This window comes from Lipotes vexillifer, unplaced genomic scaffold (genome assembly GCF_000442215.2).
Source record: "Lipotes vexillifer unplaced genomic scaffold, Lipotes_vexillifer_v1.1 scaffold376, whole genome shotgun sequence".
NCBI lineage: Eukaryota > Metazoa > Chordata > Mammalia > Artiodactyla > Lipotidae > Lipotes > Lipotes vexillifer.
In genome coordinates this window covers 1,938,160-1,954,310 of record NW_006785037.1, presented here as the reverse complement: position 1 = coordinate 1,954,310, position 16,151 = coordinate 1,938,160, and the positions used below count along the sequence as shown (strand labels likewise).

General features: G+C 37.7%; 1 protein-coding gene across 2 annotated transcripts in view; it reads right to left on the bottom strand.

Annotated features, from left to right (window-relative positions):
• VPS13B (vacuolar protein sorting 13 homolog B) overlaps positions 1-16,151 on the bottom strand; it is an 804,491-nt gene that overhangs the window by 179,609 nt on the left and 608,731 nt on the right. For both annotated transcript variants that reach the window (XM_007457167.1, XM_007457166.1), the window contains exon 36: positions 5,101-5,496. In XM_007457167.1, the coding sequence (XP_007457229.1) occupies positions 5,101-5,496 (396 nt within the window). The remainder of the gene's footprint in view (positions 1-5,100; positions 5,497-16,151) is intronic.

Genomic DNA, 16,151 nt, shown 5'->3' with positions numbered 1-16,151 from the left:
GGCTCTGGGCCATCTGTTCTGCCTGCCTACATTTTACTTCTGCAAAACTATAAACGCACCTCTACCTCAGGGACTATAGAAAGGCATTAGAATTCTTCTGCTTTTCATTATCACAAGATTCAGTAACTCACTTCATTGTCAAGATAATCCCCTTTTACTCTTTCTTTTGCGCTTGCGGGGTATGGCCAAAATGACAAATAAAACCCCAGATGTTAACAGACCCAATGAGGTCTCCACCTTTCCTTGAGTGTTGGGTTTAAGCTACTTGAGACACAGTGTCAAAAATGACAGGACCCTGATGCCCACACCCAATATTCATTAAGGTTTGTTAGTGATTTGTATAGCTGTCTACAAACTGTACTTCCACTTCAATCCTCAGTGGCTGTTTAAAAGTTAAGTTTGTCCTCTGGCTTTAACAGCCAAAGAATTCACTTCTTATTGTTCAGGCATTGGAAAAAGATGCTGTTTCTTTCTAAAAGTAACAAAAGTCTTTGGGGTGTTGTAAATGGCTTGTTATTGCAATATATTATTTTAGGCAGTCATATATAATTTAATGTTTTATTTCCCCTCAGGCTTACTTGCATTTCTGCAGCATCCAATGGCTATGACAACACCTTAAGGAGATTTTCCTCAGGAGATCCAGTTGACTCTGGAATGAAAAGCTGGAGCTCCACTTTGTATCAATTAATAACCTGCTTTCACTTTTCAGTACATGAAAAGGAACTCTAGGTTCTTTACATTTTTACTGGTCCTGAATTCAGTGAACATGAAAAGAGGCATTTGTATACATGAAAAATAATGTGGTTATGCTTTCTTTCTTCCTACTTTTGTTTATACACAAAGATAAGTACATCTGGATGACAGAGGCTGGGGTAGTGAAAGTTATTTAAACCACAGCTCTTTGACTAGGAATTCAACTCATTGCTTTCTGTATGGATGAAAATCCCCCTAATTCCCTATGGAAAGGGGATTCTTGCAACTTTTCCCTAATTCTGACTAAAATGCCAGCCAAGATGGCCTCACTTAGGCTCTTTCCCCAACGCTTTGTGCCACCTAACTTGTTCATATCCTCTTTCCCTCTTTCCCTTTCCCTTATCTACATGGAGTTGCTAATCGACGTGCCCCCAAGAAAGAGCAAGGCAGCCTAAAGCACAGCTATTTCACAGCCTGAATTGTGTACCCTTGTTTGCCGAAATCTAAGAAGTGCCGCCCTAATAGAGCCATAATTTACTTTGACAAGGAGAGCTAAAGTCTGCAGCTCACTCCCCACCCTGCCTGTGCAAAGTGCTACACTGCTGGTTCAGAATTTATAGCTACATACTTAAGGTTTCTCCAAAACACTATACTTCAAACAGCAAAAAAGACTGTGTGTGTGTGTGTGTGTGTGTGTGTGTGTGTGCGGGGGGGTGGGGAAGGCTACTTTTAAAAAAGAACATACTACAGAATGGGACAGATTTAATGGCTAGCAAAAGAAATATCTGCCTTAAAATGTTTCAGAAAATAAGATATGATTTTGAAACAAGATTAATTTCGTTATCAATAACATAATCATAGAAAATTTGGCAATATTATACACAATCATAGAGATTTTTGCAATTACACACCAATTTAAAAAAATACAAGCATTACATCTTGCATGTAAAGTTTTAAAATTTAGGGCCATTTTACCACAGACACATGGGAGAACATAAGTATTCTAGCAGAAATAAGAGTTAGGTTATTATAAGTCACTGTTACACTAGCATTTGCAGAGTGGAATTAAAAAAAACCCCACGTTCCTTGAAACTCAGATAGTTTAGGGCCACAGAATAGTTCAGGAGGCTAAGAAGAACTCAAGGAATTTTTTTAAGTGGAAAATATTTAACCATTTCGTTTTGTTTCAAATGATGAAAACATTTCGGTGAATAATCTGTACATATTTTGTTGTAAAACCCAGTAAATGAACATAAAAGCATTTCATATTTAAATGTATTGACAATGTCTTGGGGAGAATATTAACTTTCCTCTTTCATTCTTTTATTATTCCCTTTCCACATACACTTCCCATAAGCTTATGTCGGTTTAGATAATAAAAAATATAATCGTTAGGCAAACTCAAATATTTTTTGTACTTTTCACAAGTGAAGAAACATGCCTACGACACATTCCCAATTGTGTTTCTCTAAATATTACTTAGAACATAAGATTCCTCTAGCATTACAAATCTATTTCAGCTCCTAAATTAAAACTCATCTGGAAAGGACAGCTTTACCCTGTTTATATAACACTGTCATATAAAGAGTGTTAAAAAAAATATTTCACTAAAAATAGCTTGCGTAAGTTAGGGATTAGAGTAGTTTCTGCTGCTATAATTGTTCCTTTGTAGTTTTTTCCATGATGTTTTTTGCACAATGTTTTTGACTGTGTTTATTAAAGTCAGCACATCAAAAAGGATCAAAGAGAAAGTGAGTGAGAACCAAAGAAACCCCAAGTGTGTTGTCTCATTGGGGAGTTATGCAGATTCGCATAAACAAGTGCAAATTGTTGAGGTTTTAATGAAAATTTTCTACAATTATTTTATCTTAAGTCATTCTATACAATAACATCTGTACAGCAGATGGCTATGCTGTACCAAGGCAATGCTCCTTTTTCTTTCTCTGTTTAATAGTACATCTGAGATGACTACTTTTGTCACTGTGCTCAATTTGGTTCAGCAAATAATTTGAAAAGTGCAGCTGCTGCAGATGGTCACAATAGTTACATAAACTGTAAAATCAAAGACACAGTTCAGTATAACTGTATTAGAGTCAAACTATAAAAATCTGACATTAACTCCACTGAACTCAAAGATACACTAGAAAAATTCTGGGTTGAATACAGAGTGATGTCACTTGAAAAATACAAAAAGAAATATGACTACTGGTAGGAGGGTAATTTTATTTTTTTGCTGGGAAATATTTTCTACCACTTACCAAAAATATACCTTAAGTAAACATTTGCATATATTTCATCCAAGTTGCAAAGCATGAATTTTTAAGATATGCAAATATACAATGAAATTAATGTTCAAAGCTTAAATTTTATTTTACTTTTTAAATGTTTTCCTTTGTTAAAAATCAATTTCTGAAAAATATGTAGTAATCTCTTAATTATAATTTCCTAGAAATCATTCTACAGCAATAACTAGAACTTACCATGTTACTTCACTTAATTATAATTTATTATTATTTTGCTAACTTTGTTATCTTTTAAACATTTGAGCATGCCATCACATCAAGCAGAAATGTAGAGTAAACAGATTTGGTGTTATACTCTCATAATAAAACTGTTTCTATTAATTAAATGGCTAATTTCAATTTGATCTGATTAGTTGATGCAAATAACTACTTTAGAACATTTGCAGGACACTACATAACATAGAGTTATACCGAGTATGTCTTAGTCAAAGCTATAGTTTCTACTTCTGCATTTAACTAGATTTAAGAGTATAACTGTAAAAGGAGTAAGGGTACTAGCATAAAGGGAAAAAACAAGTTACAAAACCAGAATGAATCTACTATCTTGTAAAGCTCAGTGAGAGGATTTTAATTATATTTTAGAGATATTTACTGAGAATAGACACTATTAAAATTAGATAAAATATGAGTAGCAAATGAATGAAACAAGAAACGAGGATGAATAAAGAAAAGGACCTAGAATTGAGTACAGTACATGTTAAATGCTTTCATTTTGTTTGAGTCCTAACCTTTCCTTGCTACGATTAAGGTAAAACTGAAAAGGCGTGGGAATGGCCCCAGTGTTGTCTGGGTTGTAATTTATTTGTGGATAAATCAGACATTGTAGCCTCCAGTGCTTCATAGTCTTTCATGTCCCATAGACCTTACATTTTTCATTTCCAACTTTTAAGACAATAAAAAAAATACAGTGCTTTTAGCTGGCTTGGTCACAAATATTTCTGATGAGAAAGAAATCAATCATTTTTTTTTTGGTCTAAAATTCATACTTCTCAACTACAAAACTTCTTTATCTCTTCAACTACTGTGCCCAAACTGGCTATACAGTTAGTCTCCAGCTGCCACTTAATTACTTTTTGGTAAGCAACTAAGTTGCCTACAGTTTCAGGATTTACTTTATCCCCAGCACTATCCCTCTAGCCCCACTTCTTTCCTGAAAATTAAAGTGGAAAAAAATGTTTTCCTTTCGCTACTTTTACTTTCAAAGTAAAATTTCTGGCATCATGCCCTGAACTTTAACAGTAGCAGTTTCTGTGATTGAAAATGGTTATTCCCTACCTGTACCTTGTCTTTTCTCTTCCCCTCACATTCCTTCTGCCTACCCTTTTTGATTCAGTGTGAAAAAACACTTAACAGTTGAGGAAAATGTAGATGTCACTGCCTGTTAGTTTCTCACCTCTCCACCCATCAAGGACATTCAGTTGCCAAGTCCACGGCTCCCTTGCTCAGCCAGGCACTGAAACATGGCCTTTCCTTGCACTGATAGTCCTCAATGGCATTGTCTTTTCAAAGTTGAACCTTGGCTTCTATCACATTTTGTGCAGCATTCCTGCCACCAGAGCAATTTTTCTTTTTTAAATAAATTGTTACCAGTAACTTAATGTAGCACATTGGAATCACCTGTAGGGTTTGTCGGACCACACTTTTCTGGGCCCCATGCCCAGACTTTCTGATTCAGGAGGTCAGGGGTAGAGCCTGAGAATTTGCATTTCTAACAAGTTCCCAGATGCTGCTGCTGCTGCTGCTTCTGAGACCACACTTTAAAAGCTACTATTCTAATGGCTCACAAAACTTGATACATACTCTGTTCTTCCAATACAGCTATTTTAGGTAAAAAGAAATTTAGGAATGAACAGTTACAAAGACATCTGTAGGAACATGCCTGAACAGGTAGATAGGAACGGTTTAGTTTACCGCATTAACATACTTAGGCTTAAATGATTTGTTATGCCATTTTCTTTAAAATGAGGCAACAAACCAGAAATGTTCCCAATCTCTAATGGCCCTTGAAACTTTTAAACTCTATTTAATATAAATCTTCAACATTATGCAGTTTTAGATGTTAACAAGTCATTGTCATCTCCCCCTCCCCTTTTCTGTGACTTACCAGGCACTTTTTGCGCTGCTTTGATATTAAGGCTTCCATTGAGGGTTGATAAAGATGCTAACAGGCACGGTTTATTAGGATGGGGGACAGTTTCCATGGAGACCACAATCTGAGTAGTATGAACAGAAAGTTTTTGAAAGCAGGAAACCGTTCTCCACACGTTTTCTTGAAATGGAATCTTTTGTGCTCCATCACCATGAACTTTAAGCTTAGACAACTTTCCATGGTAACATTTGGAGGCTGGAAGCTCATCCTTATTCAGCATGGTGTCTGACAGGGCTGAGGTCTCTTTGCTGTGTGCACTTTTTATCTTCTTTATAAAATGGTTTATCTGATCCAGCTTGGTAAAACTCAGGTTTGCTTTCAAAGGCTTTGATATATCCAAGTTGATGTCTGCTATAGAATTGAAAAGGATAAGAAAATTACTGAAGCTCTCTTATTGAAAATAAGCCTTTACTTCCCTGTCAAGCTCCTATTTCAGTTTCCCAACGCCTGTACTGTGGACTCATTAGGACGTCAGATGTTATAATTCTTTTACTTACCACCTAACCTTTCCATGTAGTTACTTGAAGGAACAGTTTCCCTGGACTACTTACATGCCTACATTCCTGTCTCAATCCATGTGACTGTCTGTCTGTTCCTGATAGAGCAAAGGCCACACACGGAAATCTACCTCTGCCCTCCCACTCTGAGGAAAAATTAAGCAGCCTTTCCAGTTTGTTAATGAACTGACATTCTTTCTTCCGAGGTTAAAAGGGCTTCCTTTAGTACCCAGCACAATGTTTGACACGAACACTGGTATTAATAAATACTTGTCCAATTGATTAACTGAAGTAGCCTCCCCTACCACTCTCTGATAAAGTATATGCATTTGTTTCCCCTCTGTGACCCACTAAAACCCAGAAGAGTCCCTACATCTTTCCTTGGACTCTGCGTTGATAAAGTTTCAAATACCTCATCCAACGTAAGACTGAGATTTCTTAAAATCCATTTTACATGTATCATCCACCGGATGTTGTCCTTATTTGCCACTTACTCACTTAGTCACCTGACATTAAAACTAACTAGGCCCTATCATTTCTGTTTTTGCCTTCTCACTTCTGTTTTTATTATCAATAAGACATAAGACTGTAAGGGTTGTCAAGGCAGAGCATGCCACTCATGTTTATACCCAGTGCCTGGCACAGTGTGTTTCTCATATGTATGTGTTCAATAAACGGTTGAGTTTAACTGAACCTAACAAGTATTCTTTTCACTGGAACCTGATGTAATACAAGACATAATCACAGATGCAGCTAGGAAGAGCAAAGTTATCAAGCAGATTAAGTTAATATTCTGTCTGTTTTCAATAGGAGGACCTCTTCTCATCTTCCTCAGACGTCAGCACCTTAGAGTTTCCTCCTGGCTGCCCAGGATCGCTCAGGTTACCATCCTTTTTAAGTGTGCCTTTCCTGGTGTTTCTTTAATCAGGCTAAGCAAACTCCGAGAATCCTGCTTCTAGTCAGTTGTCCACTGGAAAGGGTCAGACATCTGAGTTACCCTTCTGCAATGCTAAAATGTTCCCTGCTCCCTACATTCATTTAAACAGGACAACACCCTAATTTAAAGGAATTATGTTCTTAACATCTTTATTGACATATTAACTCATATCATACAATTTACCTATTTAAAGTACACAATTCAATGGTTCTTAGTATACCCACAAGATTGTGTAATCATCACCACTATCTAATTCCAGAACATTATTACCACCACCAGGGGGAAAAAAAGTTCCCATGCCACTTAGTGGTCCCTACCCATTCCCCACTTGCAGCACTCAGGCAACCAGTAAGCTAATTTCTGTCTCTACAGATTTGCCTATTCTGGGCATTTCATATAAATGGAATCACACAAAATATGGCTTTTTGTGTCTGGTTTCTTTCAGTTAACATAGTAAAAGTTTTTAAGGTTCATTTGTGTTGAATCATGTATCACCAGTATGTCATTCCTTTTTATGGCTGAATAATACTCCATCATATGGATATATTACATTTTGCTTATCCATTATCAGTTTATGGACATTTGGGTTGTTTCCACTTTTTGGCTATTATGGATAATACTGCTATGAACATTCATGTGCAAATTTTTTTGTGAACATGTTTTCAATTCTTTTAGGTATCTACCTAGAAGTGGAATTGCTGGGTCATATTTGATTACAGCACTCCTAGTGGGTGTGAAGTGGTAACCCATTGTGATTTTGATGTGTATTTCCCTAATGATTAATGATGTTGAGCATTTCTTCATTTCTTCAGTCATAGTGGGTATGAAGTGGTATCCCATTGTGATTCTGATGTGTATTTCCCTAATGATTAATGACGTTGAGCATTAATGTTATTGGCTATGTGTATATATTCTTGGGAGAAATGTCTATTCACACCCTTTGCTCATTTTTAAATTGGGTTATTTGTCTTTTTATTAAATAGCATGAGTGTTCTATATTGATATATTCTGGATACAAGTCCCTATGAGATATAGGATTTGCAAATATTTTCTCCCATTCTGTGGACTGTCTTTTCAGTTTTTTGGATGGTATGATTTGCAGCACGAAAGTTTTTAAGTTTTGTGAAGTCCAACAGATCTATTATTATGCTTGTGCTTTTGGTGTCATATCCAAAAACCATTGCTTAGGGGGCTTCCCTGGTGGCGCAGTGGTTAAGAACCTGACTGCCAATCCAGGGGACACGGGTTCGAGTCCTGGCCCAGGAAGATCCCACATGCCGCGAAGTAACTAAACCCATGAGCCACAACTACTCAGCCTGTGCTCTAGAGCCCATGATCCACAACTACTGAAGCCCGTGTGCCTACAGCCCGTGCTCTGCAACAAGAGAAGCCACCGCCACGAGAAGCCCGTGCACCGCAACGAAGAGTAGCCCCCGCTCGCCGCAACTAGAGAGAGTACGTGCACAGCAACGAAGACCCAACGCAGCCAAAAACAAACAAATAAAACAAATTTATAAAACAAAACAAAAATATTGCTTAACCCAAGGTCACAAAGATTTACAGTTATGCTTTCTTTTACAAGTTTTATAGTTTTACCTCTTACATTTAGGTCTATGATTGCTCTTGAATTAACTTTTGTGCTTTGTGTGGTAGGGGTCCAACTTAATTTTTTTTTGCATGCAGAAATCCAGTTATACCAGCACCATTTTGTTTTTTTGTTTTTTTTGCAGTACGGGGGCCTCTCACTGCTGTGGGCCTCTCCCGCTGCGGAGCAACAGGCTCCAGACGCGCAGGCCCAGCGGCCCTGGCTCACGGGCACAGCCGCTCCGCGGCACGTGGGATCCTCCCGGACCGGAGCACGAACCCGCGTCCCCTGCGCCGGCAGGCTGACTCTCAACCACTGCGCCACCAGGGAAGCCCCGGCCAGCACCATTTTTGAAAGGAATTATTTTTGACTTGTAGAATTTGGGGTACTCAAAGAGGCTGGTGGGCAAATATTTTAGGGAAATTGGATGATTCAAATGATTCATACACTGTCCGGCTCTGCCTGCAAATTCTTTTATGAGGGCTTCGAAATTCTGTGGCGTCACAGAAAATAATACCACCTTTTACCACAGTGAAAGAAACAAACAATCTTAACAGATGATAGCAACAACGGGAAAACAAAACAAAGCTAAAACAGAAAGAAGACTCAGATATTGGGGCCAGAAGCTATCTGCTTTTGCCTGGATTCATAACATGAGATTTAAACTAAGCATCAGAAGTAGCCATAGAAACAGTTTATTGACCTACTCAGGAAGTTGCCCAAATATCCATCTATACTAACTGCTGAGCCTAAGGGATCCCTTTTCTCTGACTGTAAACTGGCAAGACATCCACGGAATGGTATATATGAGAGTTGTTGACTACTATCTCAATATGGATCCTTGTATCTCAGGTATGGTAGTCCCAGGGACACAGGAAACAAACAAACAAAAAACCAAAAAAGCTATACCTCTGCTTATTTGTCTAACTTGTCCTTTGAGACTCAGTCCTTGAGTCTCAAAGACTCCAGGAAGTCTTTCTTGACCCCTGAGGCCGAGTGAGGTGCCTCTCATCCACTGCTTTCAGAATGTCCTGTTTATTGTATCATCATCAGGTACCTATTCATATTATTTTTATAGTTACTGCTTAGGTATCTGTCATAGTCCAGCTAACTGTGAACTCCTGAACAATAAGGACTGTTCTACATCTTAATATTCTGAGTGCTGAAACTACTGTTTGGTCCACAGGAAGTACAAAACAAACATTTTATGATGTAGTGAAGGAAAAAAAAAATGAATGAATTTTTCCTTCCTACTGAACTCCCACAGGCTCATCAAATCACTTCATCCAGAACAATCCATTACCTCCTCTCACACATGCTATATTCCCTGTCTCAGTTAATGACTCTAATCTACCAACTGGCTCAAATAAAAAATCTGACTTTTTGACTCATTTCATTCCCTCTTTTCCTAGTCCAAACCCACTCAGTGATTAAGTTCTGTCAATTTTACTTCCAAAATATTGCTTGAATCCAATCTCCTTCTCTCGAGCATTCCAGCCACTTCCCAGGTTTTCCCTCCATGCCTTTGATATTGCTCAGCTAATATAAAGCCTCCTAAAAGGTTTCTCTGTCTAGACCGATTCCTATTAATCCAGTGTCCAGAGTAATTTCCAAATGATTTGTTTCTAATGTGATCCTGATTGGCTCACTATTGCTTAAAACTCTTTAATGGCTCTTCTTTACCTATGGGATAAAAGATGAAGCCCCTTAGAATGGAAAAAAAGGTCTTGCCTTTCCTTATCTGCAGCTGTTGCCCACCTCAAATATTAAAGCTCCAGAAATATCAAAGAGTTTATAGAGCCCACTCCCCCCAGCCCATGCTATGTCATACCACAAGACCTTTGATCATGTTGCTCCTTTGTCTAATATACCTTTTCTTTGCCTAATGCATAATCTTCAGGATACTGCTCAGCACGTTCTCCAAGTAGTTCCACAAAGCTGGCCCTGCATAAGTATCTTTTTATGAGATTATGTCTCTCACCAACAGAGAAGATCCTTGAGTGTACATTTTTCACCTTTAATACTTAGCATTGGGCCTCAAACTCAGCATGAAGTACTTGTTTGGTCAGTTCATGTTGGAGCACCCTGAAACTTTCTAATCTGGTTCTGTGGTAGGCAGATCTGATGATGACCCCCTTCTCCCAAGATTCGTCTCCCCTGGTTATTGAATCAAACACTAATCTAGGTACTGCTATGCTGAAAGGGATTTTATAGGTGTGATAAAAATCCCAGGTAAATTGAATTGAACACAGAGATTATCTGGTGGGCCTGATCTATTATACAGGCCCTTTAAAAAGTACATGAAGGAGGCAGAAGGGGAAGTCGGAAAGATTTGAAACGTGAGAAGGGGTCTATGATATGTCACTGCTGCTTTGAGGATGGTAGGGGTCATGTGAGAAGAAATGGGCACCCTAAAGCTGAGGGAAGGAAGCACTGACCAGCTGCTAACAAGGAATTAGGGACGTGAGTCCTATGACCACAGGAACTGGATTATGCAAACACATGGAATGAGTTTCTAAGTCGATTCTTCCCTGGAGCCTCTAGATTAGAGCCCAGCCCAACGGACACCTTGATTTTGGCCTTATAAGATTCTGAGCAGAGAATACAGCTAAATCCAACTGGACTTCTGACCTGCAGGATTGAGATAATAAATTTGTATTGCTATAAGCCACTACATTTGTGGTAATTTGTTATGCATCAATAAAAAACTAACACAAACTCCATATGCATATTTACCCACATAATATTTCCTGTTTCTAATGTGATCATAAATGAAGTTTCAAGGCCTAGGAATGTTTGTCCTAGCGTCTTTCACCTTTTCCCCCCAGAGCAAAAATATCTAATATACTTTGCTCTTCTCTTTGTTAGTTGCCAATTCCCTCTCTTTAAAAATTACTTCAGGGTTCCAGGAAAGATGGAGACCTGTCTCTCCCACTTTATACAGCTATAATATCTGGAGAGATTACAGCTAAAAAACCTATACAGAGGGCTTCCTGGTGGCGCAGTGGTTAAGAATCCATTTGGCAATACAGGGGACATGGGTTCGAGCCCTGGTCCGGGAAGATATCACATGGCACAGAGCAACTAAGCCCACGCGTCGCAACTACTGAGCCTGCACTGTAGAGCCCACGCTCCACGACAAGAGAAGCCACCATAGTGAGAAGCCCGTGCGCTGCAACAAAGAGCAGCCCCTGCTCGCCACAAATAGAGAAAGCCCGCGTGCGGCAACAAAGACCCAATTCAGCCAAAATTAGTAAATAAATTAAAAAAAATAAGCACAAAGCTTAATTAAAGCAAAAAACAAAAAAAAAAAAACCAAAAGCAAACAACAAAAAAAACCTACACAGAGCAGCTATTTGAGGATTTTGAAAAGTAAATGGTAACAGGTAGACTGGGGAAGATGACTAGATTTTAAAATACCACCAAAAGGTAGTGAGTTTCTCATTTTTCTTCTGATATTCCATTGCCTGGGGCAGCCCAAAACCTGGAGGTGGGCATCAGGTGTGGATAGAGGGAGTAGTAGGGGACACCCTCTATTTCTGGCTTCAGTAATGGGAAGGGAATTCCTAATGCCCACAGGGACTAAGAAAAATGCCTCATTTTTTCCTTCTTTTTCTTGTACCACAGAAAATAGGAGACAATACTCCTAAATTCATTTTATGAAACCATCATTACTGATACCAAAACTAGACAAAGAGAGTAAAAGAAAACTACAGACCAATATCCCTAAAAAACAGAGACATAAAAATCCTCCAAATAAATTTTAAAAAATCAAGTAACATAAGAAACTAATAATATACCACAACCAAGAGGGGTTTATCCTGGGACTACAAGGCTGGTTCAATATTAGAAAATCAATCAAAGTAATGGTATTACCAATTTACAAAACAAAAAAACATGATCATATCAACTGATGCAGAAAAAGCTTTTAAAAAACCAATATCCATTTATGATAAGAACTCTTAGCAAACCGTCAATAGATGGAAACTTCCTTAACCTGATAAAGTTCACAAATGAAAAACCTATAGTTAATGTCATACTTAATCATGAGGGATTGAATGCTTTTCCCCTAAGATCAGAAACAAGGCAATGATATTCATTCTCACTACTCATACTCTATATTTAATCCTAGAGATCCCAACCACATCAATAAGGCAAGAAAAAGAAATAAAAGGCATGAAGATTGGAAAGAAAGACATAAAATGATGTCTATTCGCAGATGACATGATTGTCCATGTAGAAAACTCCATGAAATCTTCAGAAAAGCTCCTAGAATTACTAAGTGAACTTGACAAGATTTTAGAATACAAGACCACTACACAAAAATCAGTTGAGGGCTTCCCTGGTGGCGCAGTGGTTGAGAGTCTGCCTGCCGATGCAGGGGACACGGGTTCGTGCCCCGGTCTGGAAAATCCCACATGCCACGGAGCGGCTGGGCCCGTGAGCCATGGCCGCTGAGCCTGCGTGTCCGGAGCCTGGGCTCCACAACGGGAGAGGCCACAGCAGTGAGAGGCCCACGTACCACAAAAAAGAAAAAAAAAAAAAAATCAATTGAGTTTCTACAAACCAGCAATATGCAGTTGGAGTAAAATTCAAACAAAAAATAATATTTAAAAAAGCTCCAAATAAAATAAATACTTAAGTATAAATCTGATAAAACTCGTAGAGAATCTATATGTTGAAAAATCATTAAAGACCTAATTAAATGGAGAGATATACTGTATATATAACATATTCATGGACTGGAAGACTCAAAATAGTAAAGATATAAAAATCTCTCCCAATTGATCTATAGATTTAACACAATTCCAATAAAAATTCCAGCAGTATTTATTGTAGATATAGAAAAGCTGATTCTAAAATGTATACAGGAAAGCAAAGGAACTAGAATAGCTAAAACACTTTTGAAATAGATGAATGACATTGGAGGACTTACACTACCTAATTTTAAGACTTGCTACGAAGCTACTATGATCAATACAGTATAATTCTGGAGAAGTTATATACATGTATATCAGTAAAACAGAACAGAGAATCCAGATTATAGAGGCCAACCAAATATTGTGAAATGATTTTTTTTTTAAGCTGCAAAGGCAGTTCAATGAAGAGAGTTTTATCAGCAAATAGTGTCATACATCCTCATGCCCCCCCTGAAAAAAGAAAGAAAAAAGTTGAACTCAACTTTATACTTTATCCAAAATTAACTAAAAATGAATCATAGATCTGAATATAAAATGTAAAATATAAAACGTTTTAAGATGAAAACAAGAGAAAATCTATGAGTACTGAAGTTAGGCAGAATTCTTATATACAGTACCAAAAAAAGCATGATTCATTTGAAAAAACTTCACACTAAAAACTTTTGCTCTGTAAAAAGTAGTGTCAAGAGAATGAAAAGACAAGCTATGCACTGGGAGAGAATATTTGCAAGTCACATATCTGACAAAAGACTTGTATCCGGAATATACAAAAACTTTCAAATTCAACAATAAGAAACAAACAGGCTAATTTTAAAATAAGCAAAAGACTTGAATAGACACTTTACCAAAAGGATATATGAATGGCAGAAAAGGACATATAAAGATATATGACATCACTAGTAATCAGAAAAGTGCAAATAAAAATGACGATAAACCACCTATTAGAATGGCTGAAATAAAAAATACTGATAACACAAACTTCCAGAGAGGATATGGAACTAGTGGGACTCTCATACATTGCTGTGGGAATGTCAAATGATACAGGCTATTTGGAAGCATTTTAGTAATTTCTTATGACTTATACGACCCACCAATCCCACACCTAGGTATTTATCATAGAGGAATGAAACTTACAATCACACAACAACTTATACACAAATGTTTAAAGTGGCTCTATTCATAATCACCAAAATTGGAAACAACTTATATGTCCTTCAATGGATGAATTCTTAAACTATGGTACATCTACAAAATGGAATACTACTCAGCAATAAAAAGGAATGTATTGATACTACTGATAGATACAACAACTTGACTGAATCTCAAGGGCAGTATGTGAGTGAAAGAAGCCAGTCTGAAAAGGTTACCTGCTGTATGATTACATTTGTATGACATTCTCAAAAAGGTAAAACAAATAAACAAAAACCCTAAAGTGATGGAGAGCAGTAATTATCATAGATTTGGATTTAGGGGGAGCTGTGATTACAAAGGAATACCATGAGAGTTTTTTAAGATGGTAGAACTGTTCTGTACCTTGACTGTGGTAGTGGTTACATGAATCTATTCATTAGAATTCACAGAACTGTGCACCAATGAAGGACAATTTTATGCACATTAATTTAAAAAATCAAAAAGAAACAAAATTATTTCAATGACTTTGTCATATGCATGACAGGACAGTTTTTTCCACTCCATTTATTTTTTACCCTCACATGTGTTTCTCAAAAGGCTGTTGGAATGTGTCCTTATGTGTAGGGGAAGCCCACTTTAGGCCTAAGTGTTAACCAACTCTGTACTGGGTAAGTTTTTCAGGGTTCCTTTCCATTCTCCATGGCCCCTCCAACAAGGAAGTAGAACACTTATGCTAATACCTTTAACTGTGACATCAGGATGGCCTTTCTGCAAAAGGTGAAAAAGATGGAATGCTACTCCTAAAGGTGCGGAAGCCATAGGACAATTCCTGATCTTACTAATACAAAAAAGTGTGGCAGATGAAAATTGGAGGCTTTAATTTAACAGCTGGCTAGAGTCAGTTAAACCAGTAAAACTCAAAAGCAAAGGTCAGTTTGGCACCATCCAAAGTAGTTTATTGATGTACCTTGCATCTGTAGAATACCTGAATAAACAACGAATCATCCCAAATTGAGGGGGTGGACTTTGGGAGCAACAATATATATATATTTTTCCCTATTTCTCTCTTTGTGAGTGTGTATGTGTATGCTTCTGTGTGTGATTTTGTCTGTATAACTTTGCTTTTACCATTTGTCCTAGGTTCTCTCTGTCCGTTTTTTTTTTTTTTTTTTTTAGTATAGTTTTTAGTGCTTGTTATCATTGGTGGATTTATTTTTTGGTTTGGTTGTTCTCTTCTTTCATTCCTTTTATTACTTGAAAAAAATTTATTTTTTTAATAATTATTTTTAATTTAATAACTTTATTTTATTTTATTTTATCTTCTTATCTCTTTCTTTTTCTTCTCCCTTTTATTCTGAGCTGTGTGGATGACAGGCTCTTGGTGCTCCAGCCAGGTGTCAGGGCTGTGCCTCTGAGGTGGGAGAGCCAAGTTCAAGAGACCTCCCAGGTCCACATAATACCAAATGGTGAAAATCTCCCAGAGATCTCCATCTCAACCCCAAGACTCAGCTCCACTCAACGATCAGCAAGCTCCAATGCTAGACACCCTATGCCAAACAACTAACAAGACAGGAATACAACACTATCCATTAGCAGAGAGGCTGCCTAAAATCATTAAAAGGCCACAGACACCGCAAAACACACCACCAGACGTGGACCTGCCCACTAGAAGGACAAGATGCAGCCTCAATCAACAGAACACAGGCACTAGTCCCCTCCACCAGGAAGCCTACAAAACTCACTGAACCAACCTTACCCACTGGGGGCAGACAACAAAAACAGTGGGAACTATGAACCTGCAGCCTGCAGAAAGGAGACCCCAAACACAGTAAGTTAAGCAAAATGAGAAGACAGAGAAACACACAGCACATGAAGGAGCAAGGTAAAAACCTACCAGACCCAAGAAATGAAGAGGAAATAGGCAGTCTACATGAAGAAGAATTCAGTATAATGATAGTAAAGATGATCCAAAATCTTGGAAGTAGAATGGAGAAAATATAAGAAATGTTTAACTAGGAACTAGAAGAACTAAAGAGCAAACAAACAGTGATGAACAACACAATAAATGAAATTAAAAATTTTCTAGAAGGGATCAATAGCAGAACAACTGAGGCAGAAGAACGGATAAATGACCTGGAAGATAAAGTGGTGGAAAT